The 23,055-nt window shown below is 39.5% G+C and overlaps 1 protein-coding gene and 1 pseudogene across 5 annotated transcripts in view; both read right to left on the bottom strand.

Moving 5' to 3' along the window:
• RCBTB2 (regulator of chromosome condensation (RCC1) and BTB (POZ) domain containing protein 2) overlaps window positions 1-23,055 on the bottom strand; it is a 45,215-nt gene that overhangs the window by 14,840 nt on the left and 7,320 nt on the right. Inside the window, exons 2-10 of one of the 4 annotated variants that reach the window (XM_011939621.1) lie at window positions 21,263-21,361; window positions 18,926-19,021; window positions 18,516-18,580; window positions 12,162-12,317; window positions 11,790-11,940; window positions 9,349-9,515; window positions 8,639-8,797; window positions 8,393-8,500; window positions 6,925-7,067 (exon numbers count right to left, since the gene is read on the bottom strand). In XM_011939621.1, the coding sequence (XP_011795011.1) occupies window positions 6,925-7,067; window positions 8,393-8,500; window positions 8,639-8,797; window positions 9,349-9,515; window positions 11,790-11,940; window positions 12,162-12,317; window positions 18,516-18,557 (926 nt within the window). In that variant the 5' untranslated portion in view covers window positions 18,558-18,580; window positions 18,926-19,021; window positions 21,263-21,361. The remainder of the gene's footprint in view (window positions 1-6,924; window positions 7,068-8,392; window positions 8,501-8,638; window positions 8,798-9,348; window positions 9,516-11,789; window positions 11,941-12,161; window positions 12,318-18,515; window positions 18,581-18,925; window positions 19,022-21,262; window positions 21,362-23,055) is intronic. The other 3 variants (XM_011939613.1, XM_011939626.1, XM_011939630.1) reach the window with 3 other exon arrangements.
• On the bottom strand, window positions 664-2,993 carry LOC105510020 (annotated as a pseudogene). The gene has a single exon (XR_001001510.1). The product of XR_001001510.1 is annotated as an uncharacterized LOC105510020 (transcript).

Genomic DNA, 23,055 nt, shown 5'->3' with positions numbered 1-23,055 from the left:
GGTGCAAGTCACCACATCTGACTAATTTTTGTAGAGACCAGGTTTTGCCATGCTGCCCAGGTTGGTCTTGAACTCCTGAGCTCAAGTGATCCGCCCACCTTGGCCTCCCAAAGTGCTGGGATTACAGGTGTGAGCCATTGTACCCGGCCTCAGAACACTTCTTAATGGAAAAACATTTTGTTGATCTGGAAGTAATTTCTTTTCTATCAGAATAAGCCACCATACAGATTAAAGGAAAAGGGTAAACTCTTTTAACCCAGGGGAAGTCCCCATCTTGATTTTGCTACAGCAGACAATGGTACCTGCATCCTCAGACTTAGGCTCAGAACTTCAGGGTCATCTTTGACTTCTCCCTCCGTATTTACCATTTTCTTTAGAATATCCAGTTAAATAACAAAGATGCTTTGTAATGTCTCCCCTCAGCCATCACTGGAGGGTCAGGCACACCCTGCATCTGGCCCCTGTAACAGCCTCCCAGGTCTCCCTTGCCTTAGACTCTCCCTTCTGCCCTAACTCACACGGTGCTGGCAGATTAACCATCCTCCTGGAACACTGTTCTCATCAGAACTTTCACACGGGCAGCGGCTTCCCTCAGATAAAATCCTGACACAAGACATAACCCCATCCATGATTTGGCATCACTTCTGAACAGCCATCTCTCAAGTCACTTTTGTGCACACACCCTGCTTCAACAAACGGGCTTTCTCATTGCCCTTCGATGTCTTCATCCATGGTTGTTCAAGAATGTTCTTTCTCTCTGCCTTACAAACCCTACCCATCTTGTAAGTTCAGTTCAAACGCAAGTTTGAGGTCTCCCGCTCACCTGAGCTCCTGCAGCACTTCCTGTCCACACCACTCCAGCCTGGCCCTGTTACTCTTTATGCATCCGTTTCACCTGTTCAGCGAGATGATCAGTTTCTGGCAGGCCTAATCACTGGCTTAATTCTCTCTAAGCACATAGCATGGTGTCTTACTGAAAATAATCTGTGGGTCACTTTACTAACCGAGGAAGACTCAACAACACAGAGCAAAGGAGAGTTGTGTACGGCCCCACTGACACGGACTAGCACCTGAAGGGTGAGGATGATCCCACGCTGCCTCCTTTAGGCAGCTGCCCCCAAACCAGGAGGGAGGTGTCATCACAGAACCTGGAGCTTGTGCCGGCTCGCCTCAGAGGCTGAGACATGCTGTTCTCAAGTGTGGCAATTTCACTGACTTATTAGAGGATCGTTCTTAGCCCTTGAAAACCACACACAAATACTAGAAAAGAGGAAAAGAGGCTACGATGGCCCACAGTGGAGAGCTCAGGATCTGGAGTCAAACAAAACTAGGTTTGTTTTTTCTTTCTTTCTTTCTCTTTTTTTTTTTTAATTGCAGCTCCAGCTCAAAGGAAAACAAAAACTAGATTTGAATCTCCGCTTTACCACTAGGCTGCATGACTAGGGGAATGTCACTTAGCACCTAGGAGCCTTGGTTTCATCACATTGGAGGGCTGGTGTAAGAATCAAATGATAAAATGTTAAGTGCCAACCAGGCACAATGTCTGGGTGCAAATGGTTGCATGACAATGGAGGTTTCTTTACATTATGACAACTACTCGGCATTTTAAGTGACAAAGCGTCCTTTAGGTAGAGACCATGTATTTCTAGTGATCAACTCAGATTAGTAAGACTTTCCCTAGGAGAATCTTTTTCCGGATATTTGCAGAGTTAGGCCAGTCCCCCGGCCTAATCCAGTGCTGTGCAAAAGAACCGTGACAGATGGGGAAAATGGTTAATAATATTGGCTTCTCAATCAGCACATTCTTTTCAACAAATAAAGAAAATGGGAGAAGGAAATAGAATAAACGTATTAAAAGAGAAGTACATCCACTGTTACCATCGATTTTATTAGCAAGCCTCCTAAGTTACAAGCAAATGTGAGGGTAGCGACCTGGTACGTCTTCGTGGCCTGGTGCTGTGGGCAGAACACAGGGCTCAGAGTCAGAGTGTAGTTCTAGGGCCATGTTACCTAAATTCTTGTAATCAGCTTTACCATCTTTTTAAAGAAAAAAAAGATGAGGGGGAACAGGATACAAGCAGCAATCCTCTCACAGTTTGTGGTTTCGTGTACATGAAATAAGTTCCTTGGCAGAGCTGAGAACCGAAAAAGGCTTCCTTCCGTGACTGCAAGTGTTTACCAGCTGCAGCAGGAACTGTGGGTCTGTGATTTAGCTGAGAAACTCATGATTGAGCTGGAGAGAGAAGTCCAGAGCTGTGACTTTGCAAATAATTCCCAAATGACATCAGTGTGGCCCTGACCACAAGTCTCTGGTGAGTCAAGAAAAACACCTAGGGGCTCCTCAGGGAGTATTTCAAGTAAAAGGGAGCTAACTGGGCCGTGTGTGCTTTGGACTGGCCAGAGCCGTGGAATAAGAGTCTTATGAGGTGGAGAGAAATGCAGGAGCAACGTGCAGGCAGAGCTGGAGACAGCAGGGTGCCAGAGAGCAGCATCGTGCGAGGCCTGACAGGGACGGAGGCCAAGGCCGGGATCGGAGGGCAACGAGGCTTGCCAGGAACAGTGGCGTCGGCTTCGATCCAGAGCCGAACAGCTCTGATTTGATCTGATGTGATAGGCCAATGGGAAACAGCTTTGTAAACAGGGCCATGATGTGAGGAAATGGTATTCTCAGAAAGACAGACCTGGTCACAGTGGTGTGCAAGACAGGCTGCAAGGGAGAGAAAGAACAGTCTGGAAGGCTGGCTGGGGAGGCCAACCCAAGCTAGGTTGCCAAGGACTAATGAGGGTGGCCTGGATGTTAATGCAGACGGAGGGAGAGGAGTTGAAGGTGGTCCAGAGGATGAGTCTAAGAAAACCCCCACCTGGCAGTGCTGAGGGAGGCAGAAGCCGCGCTGGCCAGGTGGCAGGTGTGGGGGCCAATGTTCAGATAACTGAGCAATTAATAAAAGGAAAAAGGGCCTTCTGCGTTGGAACCACCTCAATTGTAAAGCCATCTGGTATTCTCTGGGAGCAGGGGAGGTTAGGACAGCCCAATGAATAACGTGGAGATAAGCATTCATGAACTGCTCTTCCTTTCTTCAGATTTCAGCACTGCTGCAGTGACTTACTAGGCAAAGACTCCTACATTTTTTGGAATCATTTTTGTGTACTCTGGGGTAACGTTCTATGAAAAATGTCAGTGACTGGAGCACAACAGCATCCTTCACTGATCTGCCCAGCATCAGAAAAGCCAAATAATGCGGTTCCTATGTTCCCTTCTGAGATATTTGTTATTTGTTATTAGCGTCCATGAAAGGGCGCAGCCTCTGCCCCTAGAGCAGCTGGTGACCTGAAGTGGGACACTACTTTCTAGAGAAGGGCTGGGACAGACAGAGCCAAAGGGTGGGTCGGGGAAGGCCACATGATGCTGCCTGACCCCGGGCATGGCCTTGTGACGTATACCTGGTACACCGGGCTCCACGTGGGAAGTCAGGGGTGGGGCGCGGATTTGGTTGGCTGCAGTAGCTGCTACAGGAATGAGAGTGGAGAAAGTTTAGAGGATACATTCAGGTCTAGGCTTGTGATCCAAGCAACTGCTAAGGAACCCTGCCATTGCCTAAGTCATCATCGGTTTTTAAACTGGACTCATACCAAGCAGCAAATGCTGACATTCCAATTTTCCAGTCAGACGTGCAACAGACAATGACTAGCAACTGAGCTAACCTTTACTGTCAGGATGTCTGGCATATTTCACACTTTATTTCGTAGCCAATCTTAATGGGAAAAAAAAATCACTACATGTTGATAATAAACAGGTTTTGTGTCACCTCAAGGGAATGATCCACTACAACCACTGAGCTTATTGGATATGAAGTACTAGAAAAGCAGAGAGTGAGAAAGAATAGAAACCAGAAAACCTCGAGGAGGGGTGAAAGGTCATCTGTGAGGGATAAGAATATTGGAGAAGAAACGGCAAAGATGACAGATCCACAGCAGGGATTCCCAATCCTGGTCTTGTAAGAGCCCAAGTATTACACCAACTACCTCAGAAGTCGAAGAATTCTCAGAAATTCAAGGAAAAGATAGCTTTACATCAGTTTAGTTTAAAATATGCTGTTAGAAAACGTTAAGAACAAAGATACAAACATTGGTCAATCTGTGGCCAAGGTACTGAAACTTCAGAAAGATTGGGAATGACTGGATTAGGAGAAGGCAATCATTTTAATCATTAAATGTATTTTTATGTAAACATAAATTGCTGACAAATAATCAGTATTCTCCATCATAAATAAAATCTTTTTCTGGGAAAGATTTTAAAAGATTTCCTTGGATGGTTGTTTCAGCAAAGAAAACAATGTAGACAGATTTCTCCTTCCCACTTCTGTGAACAGATAACTAAGCACTGAACCCCACCCCACCCCATACTCAATCCAGTTCCTAATTAGTCAGGCTTTCCTGTAATGGGCCCCAGAAGAGTCAGAAATAAGGCTCCCAGGTTCCTGAGGGATAAGTTACGACATCTACTTGACCTTCCATTCCTGGAAAGGGTGGAGAAGTGCAGAACAAGTCCCAGCACAGACCTATAAACCCCTCCCTTGCAATACGCCTGTGATTGAGTGCCTGGTTGAAATTGTGCAAGTTCAGAAATCACCAGTTGAAATCCAAGTACAGAAAACTGAGAAAATCAGGAACATCTCGTTTAAAACATTCATCCATCATTTTTTTTTTTTTTTTTTTTTTGAGACAGAGTCTCACTCTACTGCCCGGGCTAGAGTGCAGTGTCATGATCTCACTGCAACCTCCGCTTTCCACGGTCAAGGGATTCTCGTGCCTCAAACTCCCAAGCAGCTGGGATTACAGGTATGCACTACCACGCCCAACAAATTTTTGTATTTTTAGTACAGACAGGGTTTTACCATGTTGGCCAGGCTGGTCTAAAACTCCTGACCTCAGGTGATCCGTCCACCTCGGCCTCCCAAAGTGCTGGGATTACAGGCGTGAGTGCCTAGCCCATCCATGATTTTTATAGCCAAATTATAATTCAAAAATAACTGCAGTTTAAGAAAGGCAGAAATGCAATAGATAACTCCCAACATCCAGTTAAGCAACTTGGCACTCACACAGCTTCCATTCCCATTACCTGCTTCTCTGCTGCTTTGTCTTTCTCCCACCTTGATGCCCCACAATCCATCTGCCCCAGTGAGAACGTGAGTCAGAGGCCTTGGGCGATCATTCTGGATCAGGGACCAACAGTGCAATGCAGCAAGTCACTGGTGGGCAATGATGGCAGACTCTGTGAGACCAGGGACGGATGTGCTAAAGTTTTGGGTAAGTGTGGGAGCACCATAAAAAGTAATGGGCCGGTGGCTCACATCTGTAATCTCAGCACTTTGGGAGGCCAAGGCAAGAGGATTGCTTGAGCCCAGGAGCTACCAGCCTGGGCAACGTGGCAAAACCCTGGCCCTACAAAAAAACACACAAAAAAATTAGCTAGGCATAGTGGCACACTCCTATAGTCCCAGCTACTCCGGAGGCTGAGGTGGGAGGATCGCCTGAGCTTGGGAAGTCAAGACTACATGAACCGTGATTGCACCACTGTACTCTACCCTGGAGAACAGGGAGACTGTGACTCAAAAAAAAAAAAAAAAAAAAAAACAGGCCATACAAATCCATCGTTTTTATTTCCATGCCATCTTTATTTGATCCTTTAACTCTGTTTTTTCAGTTTAAATATTAAGTGTCCCTATCAACCGAGGTACTTTTGTGGTTATTCAAAGCCTCAGGACTGTCCCTTCTCTTCTGAGGAGCTCTAAGCTACCTTACAAGATGTGTGAATGAATAGTCGCAGGCATCTGCCTGAACCACCTCCTGCCTCCATTATTGTCCCTCCACCCCCTATTCTGAAGGGGCCAGGGGTCTTAAAATTTAAGGTTTTTGACGAAAAAAGTTTTATTTAACCTATTAAAATAACCTATGTTAAATTGGTTAAATAAAACTTTTAAAACATAGGTTACAGAAAGTCAGCCAAGTTCACAATACTCAAATGAAAATTGAGGCAGCTGAAAAATGGCAATTTCGTTCCTCATTTTCATTGTTAAGTATTCCAACAGAAAATTAGAAAAGAACTGCATATAAGTGCGAGCTAATCTGTTTGTCTATATATTTCTTTTAAAATCAAATGTAATAAAGATATATGCAGTAAAAATAGCAGCATTCATTTCTATGACGACTGCAATCCTGGTTTAAAAGAAAAGATAATGAAATGTTTTTGCTCTATACTACTGTTAAGAAATGAAAAGCGAAAAGGCAGTGATCTAACCATGCTTGAGAAATTCCAAAAACTTTCAAAAATATCAGAATAACATGGAAACTGTTTCTGGATGTGCTAATTACATAACACAACCTTGCAAACAAGTGCACAAAACTAAATCTTAATTTCCTAACCATTTTACTCTTCCTCATAGTGACAGCTTAGGAGTTAAAAGTGATGAAATAACCCTATCCTTTTCAACTGGCAAATTTTCTATGTAGCTGAGTGACCAGCTTTATACCCCATGCAAGGTACCTTTTCCTAAGCAGGGAAGAGCGACCTCGAATGTTATCGACATCACCTTAAGAATGTAAAACAGGGAAAGGAGGAGGGCAAAAGTGTGATTTGTAAGGGAGAAGAGTAACAGAGTAGCTGTTGCAAGTTTAGTCATTGCAGTTTGCTTAGAATAGCTGTTGGAGGTATAGAGGAAACATGGGTAAGTGAAAATAGCATATTTAACATACAGTCAACCTCCCCAACAATTCCAAAGCCAATTTTTATAAAGGAATAAATACTCTTATTAAATAATATTATAACACTAGCAGTACATTCCCCACCATTCGCTCTATGTCTAAGTCCTGTTTAACCACAATCACCAAAGACCAGTGTGGGGACTGTGAAAATGGCCATGTTACCTGTCCTTTTCCACAGTGACGGGAGTAGGATAGGACTGGTTGCTTTTATTGCCAGTGCCCAACTGCCCATAAGAATTGGCGCCCCAAGCATACACTTGGCCTTCATCTGTTAATACTAATGTGTGTGCGTAGCCACAGGCGACCTGGAAGGAAAAAAATCCACTCAGGACTGCAAACAGAAGTAATTATTTCACTGCTTCCGCAAAGTAGGTTAAGAAACAAAAATGAAAAAAAGAAAGAGGCAGCCTACCCGTAGAGGCAAGCATTAAGGTAACCAACATCCTTCCAGAACATGTGGGCCAGAACTGCAGTAAGACTGCCATGAGTCCCCCGGCGTGAGCACCTGCCCCGGTTCACTGGAGCTTTAATGCTCACAGAAATCAAGGGGTATGAGTGGAATGTCAGAAACGACACTTGTATTTTTTAAATAATTATTTTCTTTTTTGATTATAAAAGTAAACCAGGTTCAATTTGAAAAGTATAGAAAAATATAAATATAAAAGTTCTCTGAAGATCAGAGGCTTTTTTTTCTATTTCTATATACACACAGAGATATGTACCTACAGCATTTTTTTTACTGACCATATTGTATAAGCAGTTCTGTATCTTGCTTCATTTTATTAGACATTACACACAGCAGTTTCCCGTATCATTAAAAATTCTTTGTATACATCATCTCCAGCATATACACTTGACATAATTTATCTAATCGTTAACTTATGATTTGATTAGTAAACTCTGTTACACCTATTGTTTTTTATTAAAGTTATATATACATATATATATATATATCTTCTGAACTAATTCTGTAAGAGAGTTACAGGAATTGTTGGTTCCTCAGGGAAATTCCCTAGGAGTAGAACTACAGGTCAAAGGATATAAAGGCTTTTTTTTTTTTTTTTTGAGACGGAGTCTCGCTCTGCTGCCCAGGCTGGAGTGCTGTGGCCGGATCTCAGCTCACTGCAAGCTCCGCCTCCCGGGTTCACGCCATTCTCCTGCCTCAGCCTCCCGAGCAGCTGGGACTACAGGCGACCGCCACCTCGCCCGGCTAATTTTTTGTATTTTTTAGTAGAGACAGGGTTTCACCGTGTTAGCCAGGATGGTCTCGATCTCCTGACCTCGTGATCCACCCGTCTCGGCCTCCCAAAGTGCTGGGATTACAGGCTTGAGCCACCGTGCCCAGCCAGGATATAAAGGCTTTTAAGGCTCTTGTACACCCTGCCAAAGCTTCCTCATGAAAGTTTATAACAATTTATATTCCAAAAGGTATGTGACAGTGCCCTGGAACAGAAATTTTCTGAACAGCTGCAATTTAATTCAAGGAAAAAGAGATTTAACCTTTATTTTAATGAAGACATCCAAGCAGCTAAACTTTTCAGCCTGCCAAGAAATCTATGTTTTTAATATATTGGTATCTTTCCCAGTGAAGACTTAAAAATACACGCACACAAACTGACAGTGGACGTACCCGCTGGACACGGATGCCTTGCAAAGCTGCCAGTCTGCAAGGGGTTGGCTGGTTGCCACTGCTGCCAAGTCCGAGCTGCCCATTTCCATTGTAACCCCAGACATAGACCTGAGAGAAAATGACACCCTCAATCCTCTCAAAAGATAAACAGCCAGCAAGTTGTCTGTTATGTGGGACATACCATACTAGAATGAGACTGATGTGGCAAACAAGGTTTTTAAGCAAGATGTAAAATAATTTCCTTACCTCCCCCGTGTCCACTACCGCCATGCAGCACATCTGCCCACATGCTATGGTCACAACTACTTTATTCTGCAGGCAGCCAGTGACTCTTCGAGGGATTGGCTGATTAACTGTTGATCCAGATCCTACCTGCCCAGAGTTATTATAACCCCAGGCAAATACCTGTTTAAATGAAAGATGAGTAAATGAAACACATTAATTTATAAAGTGTCTCAGCTGGACACTGACATGTACTTGTGGCACCGAGTCTTCCCTCTCAAAGTGCTTCAGATCTATAAATCCTTACAACACAGGCAGAGAAGTGTTTACAAAATTCATTCTTACACAATGTACATGATTTTATAAAATTAGGTTATTGGTGTTATCTATATGAACAATAATAATTACTATTAAATAACACGTAACACAAAAGTATCTACTTTGCCCTAGCCATCTTTTCCAGCATTTGGGGATTTTTCTTATTGCAAATAACCTCTTTACTACAGCAACAGAGAAGGAACAACACCTCCTTTTAAATTTTGCAATTATGGAAGACCTTACTACGTACAGATAAATGTCACAACATCAATACCCTGACTGTGAATTGCTACCAAAAATAAGGCTGAATTTGAGGGAGGTTATTTTAATCAAATGATTGTATTTCCAGGACTACTATAGAAGTCTACATAATCTTATTGAAAAAAATCAATGAGCTTTATGCTGACTATTCTCACCTCTCCATCAGATGTTAGCACCAAAGAATGGTAAGACCCACAGGCAACTTCAATGACTTGTTTGTTTGACAAATTAGTAGAGATTTGACAGGGCACTAAACCGTGATTAGTTGTCCCATTGCCCAGCTGGCTATAAGCATTATGACCCCAGGTAAAGACTTCTCCTTCTGAAAATAAAAAGAAAGACAACCAGCTTTTATGACATCTACTTCATTATACAAAAATATATGTAGCACAGCTTCCACAAATGAAATCTAAAAATTCAGGTGCAAAAAACTAATCAACTTCCCCATCCCACCAAAGTCATTCTACAAAAGAATCTATTTGGAAACTATAAACTGCATTCTACCTCAAAGCAACAAGGTGAAACTTAAATGCACACAGTTATAATAACTGGAAAATAAGTTTTTAATAAATAGCAGAGAAAAGGCTGCTGGGAGTAATAGCAAAAACATTAGAATGAAGTCAAAAGATTATAAGGCCACTTAACTCCCCTGGGTCTTAATTTCCTTATCTTTAAAATAAACACCAAGTTGATTTTTAAAAATCTTTGTTATTATTTATTACATAGCATAATACACAGAAAAGTTCATAAAACATGTATGTACAGTCATGCACTACTACTTAAGAAATATAACCTTATAATCACCCCCTGAAAGGCCCTCATGTATGCATCTTGCATGTAAATTTTTAGATTTTCCTGTTTTTGAAATTTAAATAAATGGAATCATACAGTATGTACTCATTTCATCTGTATTTTCCAGCATGTTGTCTCTTTGTGCTATATTCTGAATAATGACTTCTGATCTATCTTCCAGTTTACTAATTTTACTAATTTGCTGTGTTCAAACTGCTACAAAATTTGTCCACTGAATTTTCATTTGATAATCATATTGCTCATTTGGATCTTTTCAAATCTTCTCTAATCCCTGCAGATTATCTTCAAGTTCATTTTAATTTTTTCAAACAATAAATATAGCTGTCTTATAATTGGTGTCTGATAATTTTAATGCCTGATATTCAGTAATCAGTTCTTGCTGTCTGTTGTTTCTTCTGGTTCCCATTCATGGCACCTTGTTTCCTTGCATAGCAAGCCCCCCTTATCTGCAGGAGATACATTCTAAGACTCTCGTACTGAACCTGTATATACTATGATTTTCCCTATACATATATACTTATAATAAAGTTTCATTTGTAAGTTAGGCATAGTAAGAGATTAACAACAATAACTAATAATGAAATAGAACTACAAAATGTACTGTTCACAATGTCACAGACAGAAGATTTGTTCTTACCATAAATCTTAACAACCTCAGCATGAAAACTCTCCATTTTTCATTTAAAGCAAGAACTGTATGGTTTCTCCTTGGCATATCCAAATTGCAAGCATTACTACTCTTGCACTTTAGGGCTATTATTAAGTAAAATACGGGTGACTTGAACACAAGCACTATGAAACCAAGACAGTCAATCTAATAACTAAGACAGCTGCTGAGTAACTAACGGGTGGGAGTGTCTACAGCAGAGACGCTGGACAAAGGGATGTTTCATGTCCCAGGTGGGATGGAGCAAGATGGTGAAATATCACCCTACTCAGAATGGCACACAATTTAAAACTTATGAATTGTTTATTTTGGAAATTTTACATTTACACTTTCAGACCACAGTCAACTGCAGGTAACTGAAACCTGAGAAAGTAAAACCATGGCTAAGGGGAGACTACTGTATATCTGGTTCTGTCTTGACCATGTGCTATTGCCATTGAACAATTATTTCAGTTAATTCTCTCAGGCCTAGGATAAAGGTGTCTTCCCCTAGAAAAGATCTGCATTAACATCTATTATGCCCTGAAGGCACTTGCCATCCAGTGACTTGAATAAATTCAAGGGTTGAGATTTCTTGTACCATTCAGTCTTGACGTAAATTAAACTACAAATCCATGGTTACAACCTTTTGGGAAGATATTTTATTTATTTTCTTTCTTTCTTCCTCCTTGCTTCACTCAGAGAAAGGAATTTTCTACTCAATCCCTTATGAAGTGGCTAATCCCTACTACTAACGCCAACTACAGCCATCAGTCACCGTTTAGTGTAAGAATCACTGAATGCTACGAGTTGGCGGGGGGATGTTGGACACAAGGTTTAGTCTTTCAATTCATAGATCAGGAATTCAAAGTTTAAACAGACTTGCCAAAGTCCACAGTGAGTTCGGCAGTGTTTACTGGGCTTATAGCATTGTCATTCACACATCTAAAATGCAATAATTACTAGATTCCATCTGCCACATTACCTTATGCTGGCATTCAGATACATTCGTGTTTCATGGTATCCAAAACATAGTCAATTTCACAGGAAGAACCAGCAACTCTCAACCAATTAAACAATGTTCTCAAGCGCAGCTGACAAATAAAGCTGAAATTCTACATGGGGTTCCTAGGTTACCTGTTGTTGCAAGGACAATATGTGGACCACTCCCATAGCTGAAGCTGGCTATTTTCTTGCCACTTAAAGAATCCAGTCTCCGAGGTTCAATGGTGCTCTGGACGTCACCTAACCCCAAACAGCCACAACAGTTTGTGCCAAGCACAAAAATCTATGGGAAAAACCACTGTTAGTTCAAGCAGTTCTATTTCTAACAAACCTATAAATTACATCCAAACAGGCATCATCTTCCTTAAGTGAACTGCTTCTTTATATGCTAAATAAAATCTAATTTCCATGCTTTTTTTTTAACCTTTTATTCCTTAGTTCCCCCAAGATCTTCAATTTGGCAAATAAAAATGTGAGTAGCTGCATTATTTTCTTCAAAATTACCTCATCATTTACTGTAGTGTATAAAACTTCATTGCCAGCACTGCCAAAGACACAAGCCTGACGAATTAACTGTAGTTCTTCCTCAGAACAAAGGGAAAAAATTGGCCACTTTCCCACATCTAACATCTTCAAAGATGACAGAGTAGCCTGTACTGGCTGAAAAGGAAAAAATATATGTTGAAACGACAAATTAAAAAGTGAATTTTTCTCTGCCCCTTCAGTTCTGTAGAAGAGGGCAAACACTGGTTTTGGGAGGAACACACTGCATCTGTTTCCGAGAGGCCTCTTGCAACTGCAGGGATTGCCTCTGCCAGCTGCTTCTGGGCGGCTCACAGCCACCAAGCACCAGAGGCCCAGGTGGAACCAGGTCTCCCCTACTCATTGTCCTCAAGGACACAGGAGTCATCCAAAGCTGGGCTTCTGGGAACTGAATGTTCAGCAGATACTTTAAATATTGGCTATGTCTTAAATGTAGCTGTGGAAACTAGGCTGGTTGTAAAAGCAAGAGAGAGAGAGAGAGAGCTGCCATGTTATCTGCTGCCTAAGTCAAGAAAAATGCTTAGTAAAGAACAATGCTGACAGTGACACCAAGGAAATGGTCCAAAGTTTTAGTTCATGGGCAAGCTTTACCTGGCCTTCAGTTTGAGGAATTGTGGGTTTCCTCATCCCTCAAGCAAGTTTGGGGGTTGGCAGGAAGAAACACCCAGAAAACACGTGTACTTGTTTGCTAAGGCAGCCGTAACAAAGTAGTGACAAGCGAGGTGGCTTAACCAACAGAAATTTACTGTGTTATGGTTCTGGAAACTGGAAGTCCAAACTCAAGGTATCAGCTAGCTAGCTCCTTTTGAGGGCTGTGAGGGAAGGATCTCCTTCCAGGCTGCACTTCTCAGCTTGTGGATGGCTGTCTTCTCCCTATGTCTGTTCACATCATCTCCCCCCATGCCCTGCATATCTCTGCATCTAAATTTCCCCTTTTCATAAGGACACCAATTATATTGGATTAAGGTCCACCGTAATGACCTCATCTTAACTAACTACATCTGCATTGACCCCATTTCCAAATAAGTTGCACTGTGAGGTACTGGCTGTTAGGACTTCAACACATAAATGTTGCAGGGTCACAATTAACCCCTAATAGCATACATTAAGATCACGAGCACCTGCACTCCTAAAAGAGCATGTTATAAATTTGTTTGAAAGAGTTTTACCTATTTGCTACTTTGGAGGCATTTTTATTGATATACTTTTCAACTTGCCAATATTTTGAAGGTTATAATAAGATACATAAACAGCCAATATGTCTATCAAATGGTATGTCTGCTATTTCCCACAACATTAACAAACTTACACATGATTTAAAGCAGCAAAGATTTTCTAAGGCCTCTCTTTACCATCAGTTATTAAATCAACCTTACCAGGAATGTGTTCCGGTGTACAACTGAGTGGACTATCCACTTACCTTCTACAGAACTGAACACCTACTTGTCCCTTCCACCTTAGGAGAGCACAAGTCAGCAACTCTGCTCTTCTCATGTCCACACTACTAACTTAGCAAGCCTCCCCTGTCCTCATTACCATGAATTTCTCTGGGGCCACCTTCACAGACTCCTGAGTATACTTCAGGAGGACAGAGACCGAGTCTTTTACCACCATGTCATCCATCCCTTGAATGGAGCTAACAATGCAATACATACCTTTGTGTTGGTGAAATGAACAAGTAAATGTTTGAATGGCTGTGACTCATTTCTGGATTCACAGCCCTCCTTTCCATCCCATCCTCTGTAACTCCTTCACGGGGAAGCCATTCCGAAAACTGGGCCCCAAATCCCTGCTCCTGGTTCCAGAGCTCTCCATTTCTACTCCACCTGAGCCATATCATCAAACACAACTTTGTTACTAAGTTCTCAAACTTTTAAGTTTCCTTCTGATCACGGCCAACAGTATTAACTTGTGGCCAAAGTGAAGTCTGCAGTCAGTAAAGGGAAGCTAAGATGCATGGAGCAGCTGTCCCAATGGCCACTGGACCTAGAGCAAAAATAAGCAGAGCCACCAGCTTTTTTCTTGTAAATAAAGCTTTGTTTTCAGGTTTCTATCTTTTCTGAATAATCTTCATGGCACTATTGAATGCTGTGGCTAAACAGAACTCAAAAGATAATCTTCCGAGAAACCCAAAGAAACCCTAGAGAGGAGCTGCAGTGGGTTGAATGGTTTCCCCTCAAAGTCCAGATCCACCTAGAACCTCAGAAGGTGACTTTGTTTGGAAATAGGGTCTTTGCAGATGTAATGAGTTAAGATGGAGTCACAGTGGATTAGAGTGGGCCCTACGCCCAATGACTAATGTCTTTATAAGAAGACGAGAGGGCACACAGTGACACACAGGGGAAAAGGCCAGGTGACAACAGAGACAGGGACTGCAGTGATATATCTGGAAGTCAAGGAGCAGCAAAGATGGCTGGGGGCCACCACCAGAAGCTGAGAAGATTCCTCCTGAGAGATACTGAGGGAGCATCGCCCTGATGATGCCTTGATTTCAGACTTCTAGCCTCCAGAACCGTGAGAAAAGACATTGTTGTTGTTTGAATTGTACTCATTTGTTACAGCAGCCCCAAGAAACTAACAGAGAAGCCAAGCAGCTTGTCCCTGCTATCAGCATCGCCCTGTGAGTTAACGGCAGAGACTGTACCAGGGCCAAGCTCTCCTGATGCCAAATCCAGTCACGTTCCCTCACAGGCCACTTGGATCACAAGACCTTGCCCTAGGAAAAACACCTGTTATCTTTTAGGCAACACCAACAGTTGGTTCTCCCATTCACTTTTGAAATGGTGCTTACTGTTTCTGCATTTACTTTAGTTACAGAGTACTTTGCAAAAAAAAAGTATCTATACATATATAAAATATATTATATATATATTAGAGGTAGGATATATATATATATTAGAGGTAGGAAAATCCACAGACATTCCCTACAGGACAACCTTAATTTGGAATTTGGAATTCAAAAAAAAAATCTCACCTATGTAAGAGGTTACAGTTATATGCAAGTGTAAAACTATGTCCCCAATTTTATTATATATATATTTTAGGAACACACAGTGTTCTATGGTGATGTGACATTAATCTAGGAATCCAAGAATCTTTATTTAAAATTTTTATTTCTTCTCTGTGACACCTGGTTTACTGAAAAAAGAGCAACTTGCCCAAGGCCATGATAGAGGTAAGGATGGAATTTTGTTACGTTAGTTTTTAGTTAAGTTTCTACTTTAAATTACCCCACCATCCAACATCATGAAGAAATCTCATTTTCTATGAGGTCTTCATTTTTAAGTTTTTTCCTATTTTAAGCCTATAAATTTCCAAAAGAACAAGGTTTAGGAAGTGGAAGTGGAACAAGTATTTAATGTAGATGTATTAATAATCTAATAATGTTTATATCTTATTTCTCATCTTCACAACAATTGTAGGACATAGATATTATTATCCTCACGTTACCTGTGGGGAAACTGGGGCACAGGGAGACTAAGTAATCTTCCAAGATCACTAGCTTCTCAGTAAACGAGCCAGATTAAAGCCCAGAGTTCCTTCCACATATCATCCGATTGCTGGGTAAAAAGTTGACATAAACTGTGATACTGCTGGTAGACCTAGTGTTTGCTTGCATTTGCAGGGCTTTGGCTATTCTCAGACTCCGTAAGGAACAGGCAATAATGCCTACTGTGGGCTGTCTCCACGAACAGCACAGATGGAAAGACACAATGACTATTTCATTTTTCCCTTGCAAGCAGAGTTTTGTATTTCATCCTGCTGTGCTATTAAATCAAGTGGTTTTCTGGATGTCTAGAATCAGGCTGTAAGTTCCAGCCAGCTCTTACACACCTGTCTACAAATGATTAGTTCTAGGCTTTCTTCCTGGCCCACCTGTATAAAAACCTATGGTACCCAGCCCATAACTCTACTGGCTACTGGGATTCTAATATGTGTTTTCTTTAATGAAACCTCCAGTCTGTAAGTTTTATGAAATGATGCTACAAGTCAGAAGAATGTGGGATCTGATAGTATCATTGACTAAGATACAAAAATAAGACATGATCATTCCCTTCAAGGAGGTCACAATTTAATAGAAAACAAATAATTACAATATAACCTGAGTACAACAGAGATGTGAATACATTGTTTTTAATCTCTGGCAGAAGGCTGGCTATTGGAAGTTAGTCATCAACGACTCAATTTTTAAGTTTGTTAGGGCAACTATTACATAGGGAACTGATGACTAAATTTATAAAATGCATGTATTTGCATTTTTTGAAGTACATATTTAATACAGGCTGAGCATCACTAATTCAAAAATCTGAATCCAAAACCCAAAACTTTTTCAGCACCAATTTTGATGCTCAAAGGTCCTGCTCAAAGGAAATGTTCATTGGAGCATTTCAGATTTCAGGTTTTCAGATTAAAGATACTCAACTGGTATCTTTAAAGCAAATATTCCAAAATTAAAAAAAAAATCTGAAATCCAAACACTTCTGGTCCCAAGCATTTCGGATAAGGGATACTCTACCTGTGTCAGTCTCAAGGAATTACAGCATCTTTGTTCAGAGAAGCAATATACATTCTTCTGTCCAGCACACTCATGAGACAATGTAGGATGCACACAGGAGTCCCCCATAGGAGCCTCAGTCTATCTGCAGTCATTCTGCATAACAGCAGCTGTCTCTGCAGAATGACCCGATCAACTCCGTGCCCCACTGTCAAGTAAGAAACTGGCTGAGCAAGAGCCAGGTGTGGTCAATAGAAAAATCTGTATGGGGAAAAAAGCACTACTAAGGAATGAGAGCATGGCAATATGGTGTCCCTAGAATTCAGTCCTGGTTTGGCACAGGTAACCCTCCTTACTGCAAATAACACTGCCGCAGGTGATAATTAACCCAGGCCGGCTTTCTTTTACTACTTTTCTCACATCTAGTCCACCTCCCCTTCCTTCAAGATCTGGCATCTGTTTGGGAAATGTCAGGTCCTGAAATTTTAATATTAGCTCAAGGAAAACACAATTAAGGAAATACATCTGCCACAAAATTAGAGGCCAAATTGCACCTTCTTTTTCCTTTGAGTGAGCGATACCTGTATAACTATGCTTCTCCAGCAATATGAATAATTGAATGTATAACCATACTTCACTTAATTACAGACAGCTATCAAGTTGCTGCAATTCAATTTAAAATATAGTATATTTAAAGAAAATCAAAATTACATGTTAGGCATACCTAGCAAAAAAGAGTTAAGAAAAAATGCCAACACTTTGCCTTTTGAGTACTTCCCAGCATTAGAACAATTTGTATATATTCATTATATTCATTATATCTTATAAATATATTCACTATATAGTATTCATTATATTATAAATAGTCATTTGTTCATTATAACACTTTGTATATATATTTGTATATGTTCAATCACTATGTAGTTATAATACTGTAATTTCATTGCTGATTCTGTGAATCTATTCTTTATTTTATGAAACCTGTTCCCAGGAAAAATTAGGAATTTTTCTGCTATCATTTTGTGAGACTCTCGAGTTCTATACATTACTTTTGTAAACTACTTTTGGACTTTCCTACAAGGGCTCACAAATGAACACTTAAGTCTGCACATGGTAATGCTACGATTTAGTTTCAAAAGCTTTGCCATCTTTGTACACGATGCTGGCTTTGCATAATTCTTTACAGTTTGACTGAATTTTGATCTGATTTTATTAAACAAGTATGGGAAATTGACAAAAGTTAATAGTGACAGTTAATATTAAGCTGCTAACAGCAATAAGCAGATATTTTGTAAATTTAACAAAATAACACAAGATGGAAATCAATATGCATGCAGGAAGATGTGAGGCTTTTAACATCAACTGGACACTGAGTGGACTTAAGCTGGTTGACTGTCATGTTCAGATGTCATGGAGAAAGAAATTAAAGAATGTCTATGATGAATTGAGAACATATCATCTAAGATCAGACAGTTTATAATTTTAAAAATCTCTGGGAATGGGATAAACACTGGTCAACTCATAGCCTCTTGCAGGCCAGCACTGTCTGAAGGTAGGGGATGGCCTTCCTGCCTCATCCATCGCTGTTACTATCTCTGGGAGCCCTTTCTCTGCACCTCAGGCATATCTGTTCCCTGCTGGCCCCTTCAGCATTCTCCATACCCACAACAATTATCTGCTAGCATCTCAGTGATTACACTGTGAGCCCCTCAAAGATAGATAGTATCTCATTGATCTTCCTATCGGTGACCAACAGATGCTTCATGACGTATGTTTCATGCGACAGAACACACATGCTCCAAGGGCATGATTTTTCTAACCTTGCCACTGTCTCCAGAGAAAAGAGGAAGTTCTTCTTCCATACGGACTCAGTCCTGGGCAGTCCCTGAGGAAAAAGTATGTGGTAAAATCAGGATCCCTTATGTTCGATGGAACTAGGCAGGTTAAAATTACTTCACTGCTAATTAGCAGAGAAAATAAGCTAAGCTCAAATGTTGTGAAAGGAAGATAAAGGAATTAAGCTTTAGGCATGGGAATTATCAGCTACAAAACTCCAAAAATGTTTGAACTGTTCTGGAACTACTGGATGGCCCCTTATGGGAATCTTCCTGCTGAGGTCTGAAAAAGTAGTCTCAAAATATACATGGGTCCTTAAGACTATAAAGGAAATGAGTAGAAAATTTTCATTTCAGAGTTGACTTCCTATGATAAGGAAAAATAAATTTTAGACCTTGGTCAACTTTTCTCTGGGATTGGAAAGTTCCAAATCACTGGGAAGAGCAGACATCAATTCTCAGTTCCACAGAAGAATATGTGATTTGCTAAGCTGGAAAAAAAAAAAAAGGAGAAATGAATGAAAATGATGAAAAAAATGAATGAATGAATGCGGCTTTGTTATTCTGGACTTAATGAAAAATCTGAAACAACAGCCACCCAATATGTAGCAATGCATTGAATGTTCTTGCCTTAATAACCATGCTAACATCACCTACTTTCTACCAGGTAGAAGTAACAGCAGGAGCAGCTCTATCAGAAGCTATGCAATATGTCTGCACTGTGGTTCAATAATTACAAGGTTAACTATTTCATCACTAAAAATAAATAAAAATAAAATAATCCCTGTCCTCCAAAAAGCAATTTAATAAGGCTGTATTTAAAAATGTTGCTTTTTCTAATTCATGAGGTAGGGTCCATTTTCTTAAATACAATCTTTTATTTCCGGTACTAACATCAGAACATTTTATCTGATATTTTCTACAGTAGAGTGAGAGCCCCATAATAGACAGATTAAAAACAATAATCAAAATATGGCCAAGTCTAAACAGAGTTCCTTATCAATGTTTTCTACACCCTTGAAGATATTAGTAATTTTTTTCCTCAGCTATAAAAACATCTTGCAGAATATGAGGAATCATAATTTATTCAGAATTATTATAACTTAAAATTATGAAAATTAATAGCAAATTATTATTTATAACATTTGGAAACAAGTAAAAAAGATATGCTTGCTTTTAAGAAGATCATTTAGAAGTTTCTCACTTAAAAATGTATAAACCAATCTGATGATATGGAAAGATATTTTGCCATTTTAATTAATACTTACTACATATTATCTATGGCATCTTAGCAGATCTGTTAAAATCCTAATTTTCTCTAAGACCCAGCATGACTGCCACTGAGATTTACATCATTGTGGATCCTGATTACCCAAATGGGCTGAGACCTTTTCTCTGTATTTCCACAGCAGTTTTTTTGTTTTGTTTTTAACTACATTGATGGCACTTTTCAAATTCTGCCTCATATGACAGTTATTCTTGTATGATGTGTCTTCTCTGTTAATTGGTAAGCTCTTCAAAAGGGCAGACGATGATTCCTTCATTGCCACAGCCCATGGATCAGAGTAAAACACAACGTATTTATAGAAAGCATCCTTAGAACCCAGCTTTGTGTATATTAGAACTGGCCTGTACCAAAGATCCCTCTCTTTCTCCTTCATCCTACCAGGAAACACCTTTTCCATATTTGCCCCAAGTTTTCTGGAATAAAAAATAAAAGGAGAGGAGAAGAAAGAGGGAGAGAAGAGAAAAAACAAAAAGGGACCAAGTAGAGATGTGACTGCCCCTCACTGTACTACTCTAGGCCCCTTTCGTTCCTAGCAGAAGGGAAATCTTGCTAATGTGCAAAATCATGAAAAAGTGAACCTGGGCTTCTGAGTAGGACAAAACCTCTTTTCAGTGTCTTTCATCAATTTCAAGTATAATGAAACTCTTTAAAATTAGAATGGTGGGAACACAGGCCATTCTGTTTATCTGACATCAGGTTAAGACATAATTGCATGTATGTCATGGAAATTACCACATTCAAAGAAATGACATGCAGGATTCAATTTGGATGAAATATAAGACTAACATAATTTCATATTAGTCAATCAGAAAGTCCTTCAAGATTTAAAAATAAATCAAGATTAATTACTATTGTACACTACTACTAAAAAGTCTTTTGAATTTTTTAGCATGGTAGGAGGTGGCTGGCTTTTTTTTTACATTATTTCAATGTGATGCATACATAATAGAGAAAACTAGCATCCCCAATTTGCATGTATAGCTTGTGCGATACATGTGGGGATTACTTTACCCTGTTATCCATGGGATTTCACCAGGCTATTAACAATAGGTTGATATATATACTTAAAATAACAATTCACAATATACATACAGAAAGCCATATCCATGATGTGATAAAATGTACTCTAAATGACAACAGCAATAATAACAGTAAAAATAAAGTTATTCTGTGCCAGGCACTAAGTGCCTCATCTTATCTCATTTAATCTTTATAATATCCAAATGAAACAGGTTAATCATTGCCTCCATTTTATTCACACATTTCAGTAACGTGACCAACAGTGTCAGAGCCAGTATTAGAACCGGGACTATTCCAAAGCGCTTGTTTTGGGACCCTCCACTGTATTTCAGGGCTAGATACTTTAAGATTTTCTTGCGTACATTCTCAACAGTTTTATTCTATGCTGACTGGCTGGGAGCATTCCCTCCAAACACTTTTGTACCTGATTGTTTTAAATTTCTGGAACCCAGTATTCAGTCATCCTTAATCCTGCTCCTTTTTGATCCTTGTAAAGTTGTCTTCTAGAGCAAAGTTAATGTGACTGGAAATATAAATACATAAATAACTTCTATTAGAGAAAAACAGAAGGAAAAGAATACACTATTTTGCACATTTAACAATCCATTCTTTATGTGCGAAAAGTACAGTTTAAAATTTGTATCTGTGCTATCTACTATTAAAAAGTCAGCAGCAGAGATGCTCTATTATAAAAATGTTAAAGTTATAAAATGTAACTTTTGAATATCACACTGTATAAGCTTCAGGAGAGGGTTTAAACAATCTGGACACTAAAACATATGAAAAAATGTACACTAAGGAGAATTTAATCTATAGTATTTCCATACAGAAAATAAAAGAGAATCCATGTGGAAATGTAAAAAAAAAAAAAAGCAAAACTTTCGAACTTTTAGAAGTATAGAAATATCTTCATGACCTCAGAGCAGTTAAAGATTTCATAAATACGACAAGAAAGCATAAACCACAAAGAAAAGAGCGGTAAATATGAACAAAGGGAAAAATATGCCACAGAATGGGGGTCGGTATTTGTAACATACATAATGGACCGCTTGGAAAGGATTCATATACAAAATATATAAAGAATGCCTGTAAATCAATAAGAATAAAACAAACGACACAATTCAAAAGTGAACAAAGGATCCATGCAATTCACAGAAGAATAAATTAATAAACATATTAAAAGATACTCAAGTTCACCATGTTATTTATCATAGAAATGCAACCACAATGAGATAGATCTCTTTTATCAGATCAGCAAAAGTTCAAAGGGGACAATTCCCCAGTGCTGGCGAGGATATAGATGAGAAGGTACACTCATATACACTGCTAGAAGGAAAGTAAATTGGTACAATCACTCTACAGAACAATTCAACAATATTTAGACCAAAGCAGTCTTTCCATCTTTTTTGGATACGTATATATAACTGAAACAAAAATTTCACAAAATAATTCGTACTCCTCCTACATGAGATGCTTGATATCTTTTCTATTTTTTCTACTTTATGCTATTTTATTCTACCCTACTCTATCCTATTTTATCCCGTTCAATTTCATTTTAAAAGAAAATGCTGATCTCAGCCCACTAATTTCCAGATCACTAACAAGTCCTGCAATTTTAGCAACACTGCCCTAGATAAACTCTAGAGCATACACACAAATATTCCCAACAGCAAAAAGCAAGAAAGTGCAAACGAATTGATCAACAGAACCAATGAACTGTGGCATATGCATACTATGCAGCTATTAAAACAAATTATCTAGAATCAAAACAGGTGTATCTACAAAACAGTGTTCACCAAAATCACTAAGTCACAAAATGATACATATGGTATACTATTTGATACAATTTTAAAACATGCCGAAGACAATACCATTTTAACATGTTATGGATACCACCATATGCCTGGCTAGACTTTGATGGGAATTCTTTCATGGGGAAGTTTTGGTGGAGGGAATATCAAAGATAAAAGGTCCCACGTAACTGTCAATAAACTGGTGTGCTACAGCTTTTCCATCTGACAAGATGGCTTTCAAGACTTTGAGCTTAAATTAATCATCTCAGGATGGAGAGATTAAGGTTACCCCATGTTAAAGAAAATAAACTCTTAAAATGAGAATTCTATCATTCTAATTTTGCCTTTACCAAGGACATGGAAATTCAATAAGCGTTTGGTAATGAAAACTCATAATTTCTTTTCTTTTTTTTTTTTTTTTTTT

This window comes from Colobus angolensis, unplaced genomic scaffold (assembly GCF_000951035.1).
Source record: "Colobus angolensis palliatus isolate OR3802 unplaced genomic scaffold, Cang.pa_1.0 Scaffold101, whole genome shotgun sequence".
NCBI lineage: Eukaryota > Metazoa > Chordata > Mammalia > Primates > Cercopithecidae > Colobus > Colobus angolensis.
Note: the sequence above shows the minus strand (reverse complement) of the source record. Positions and strands in the feature narration are given on the sequence as shown.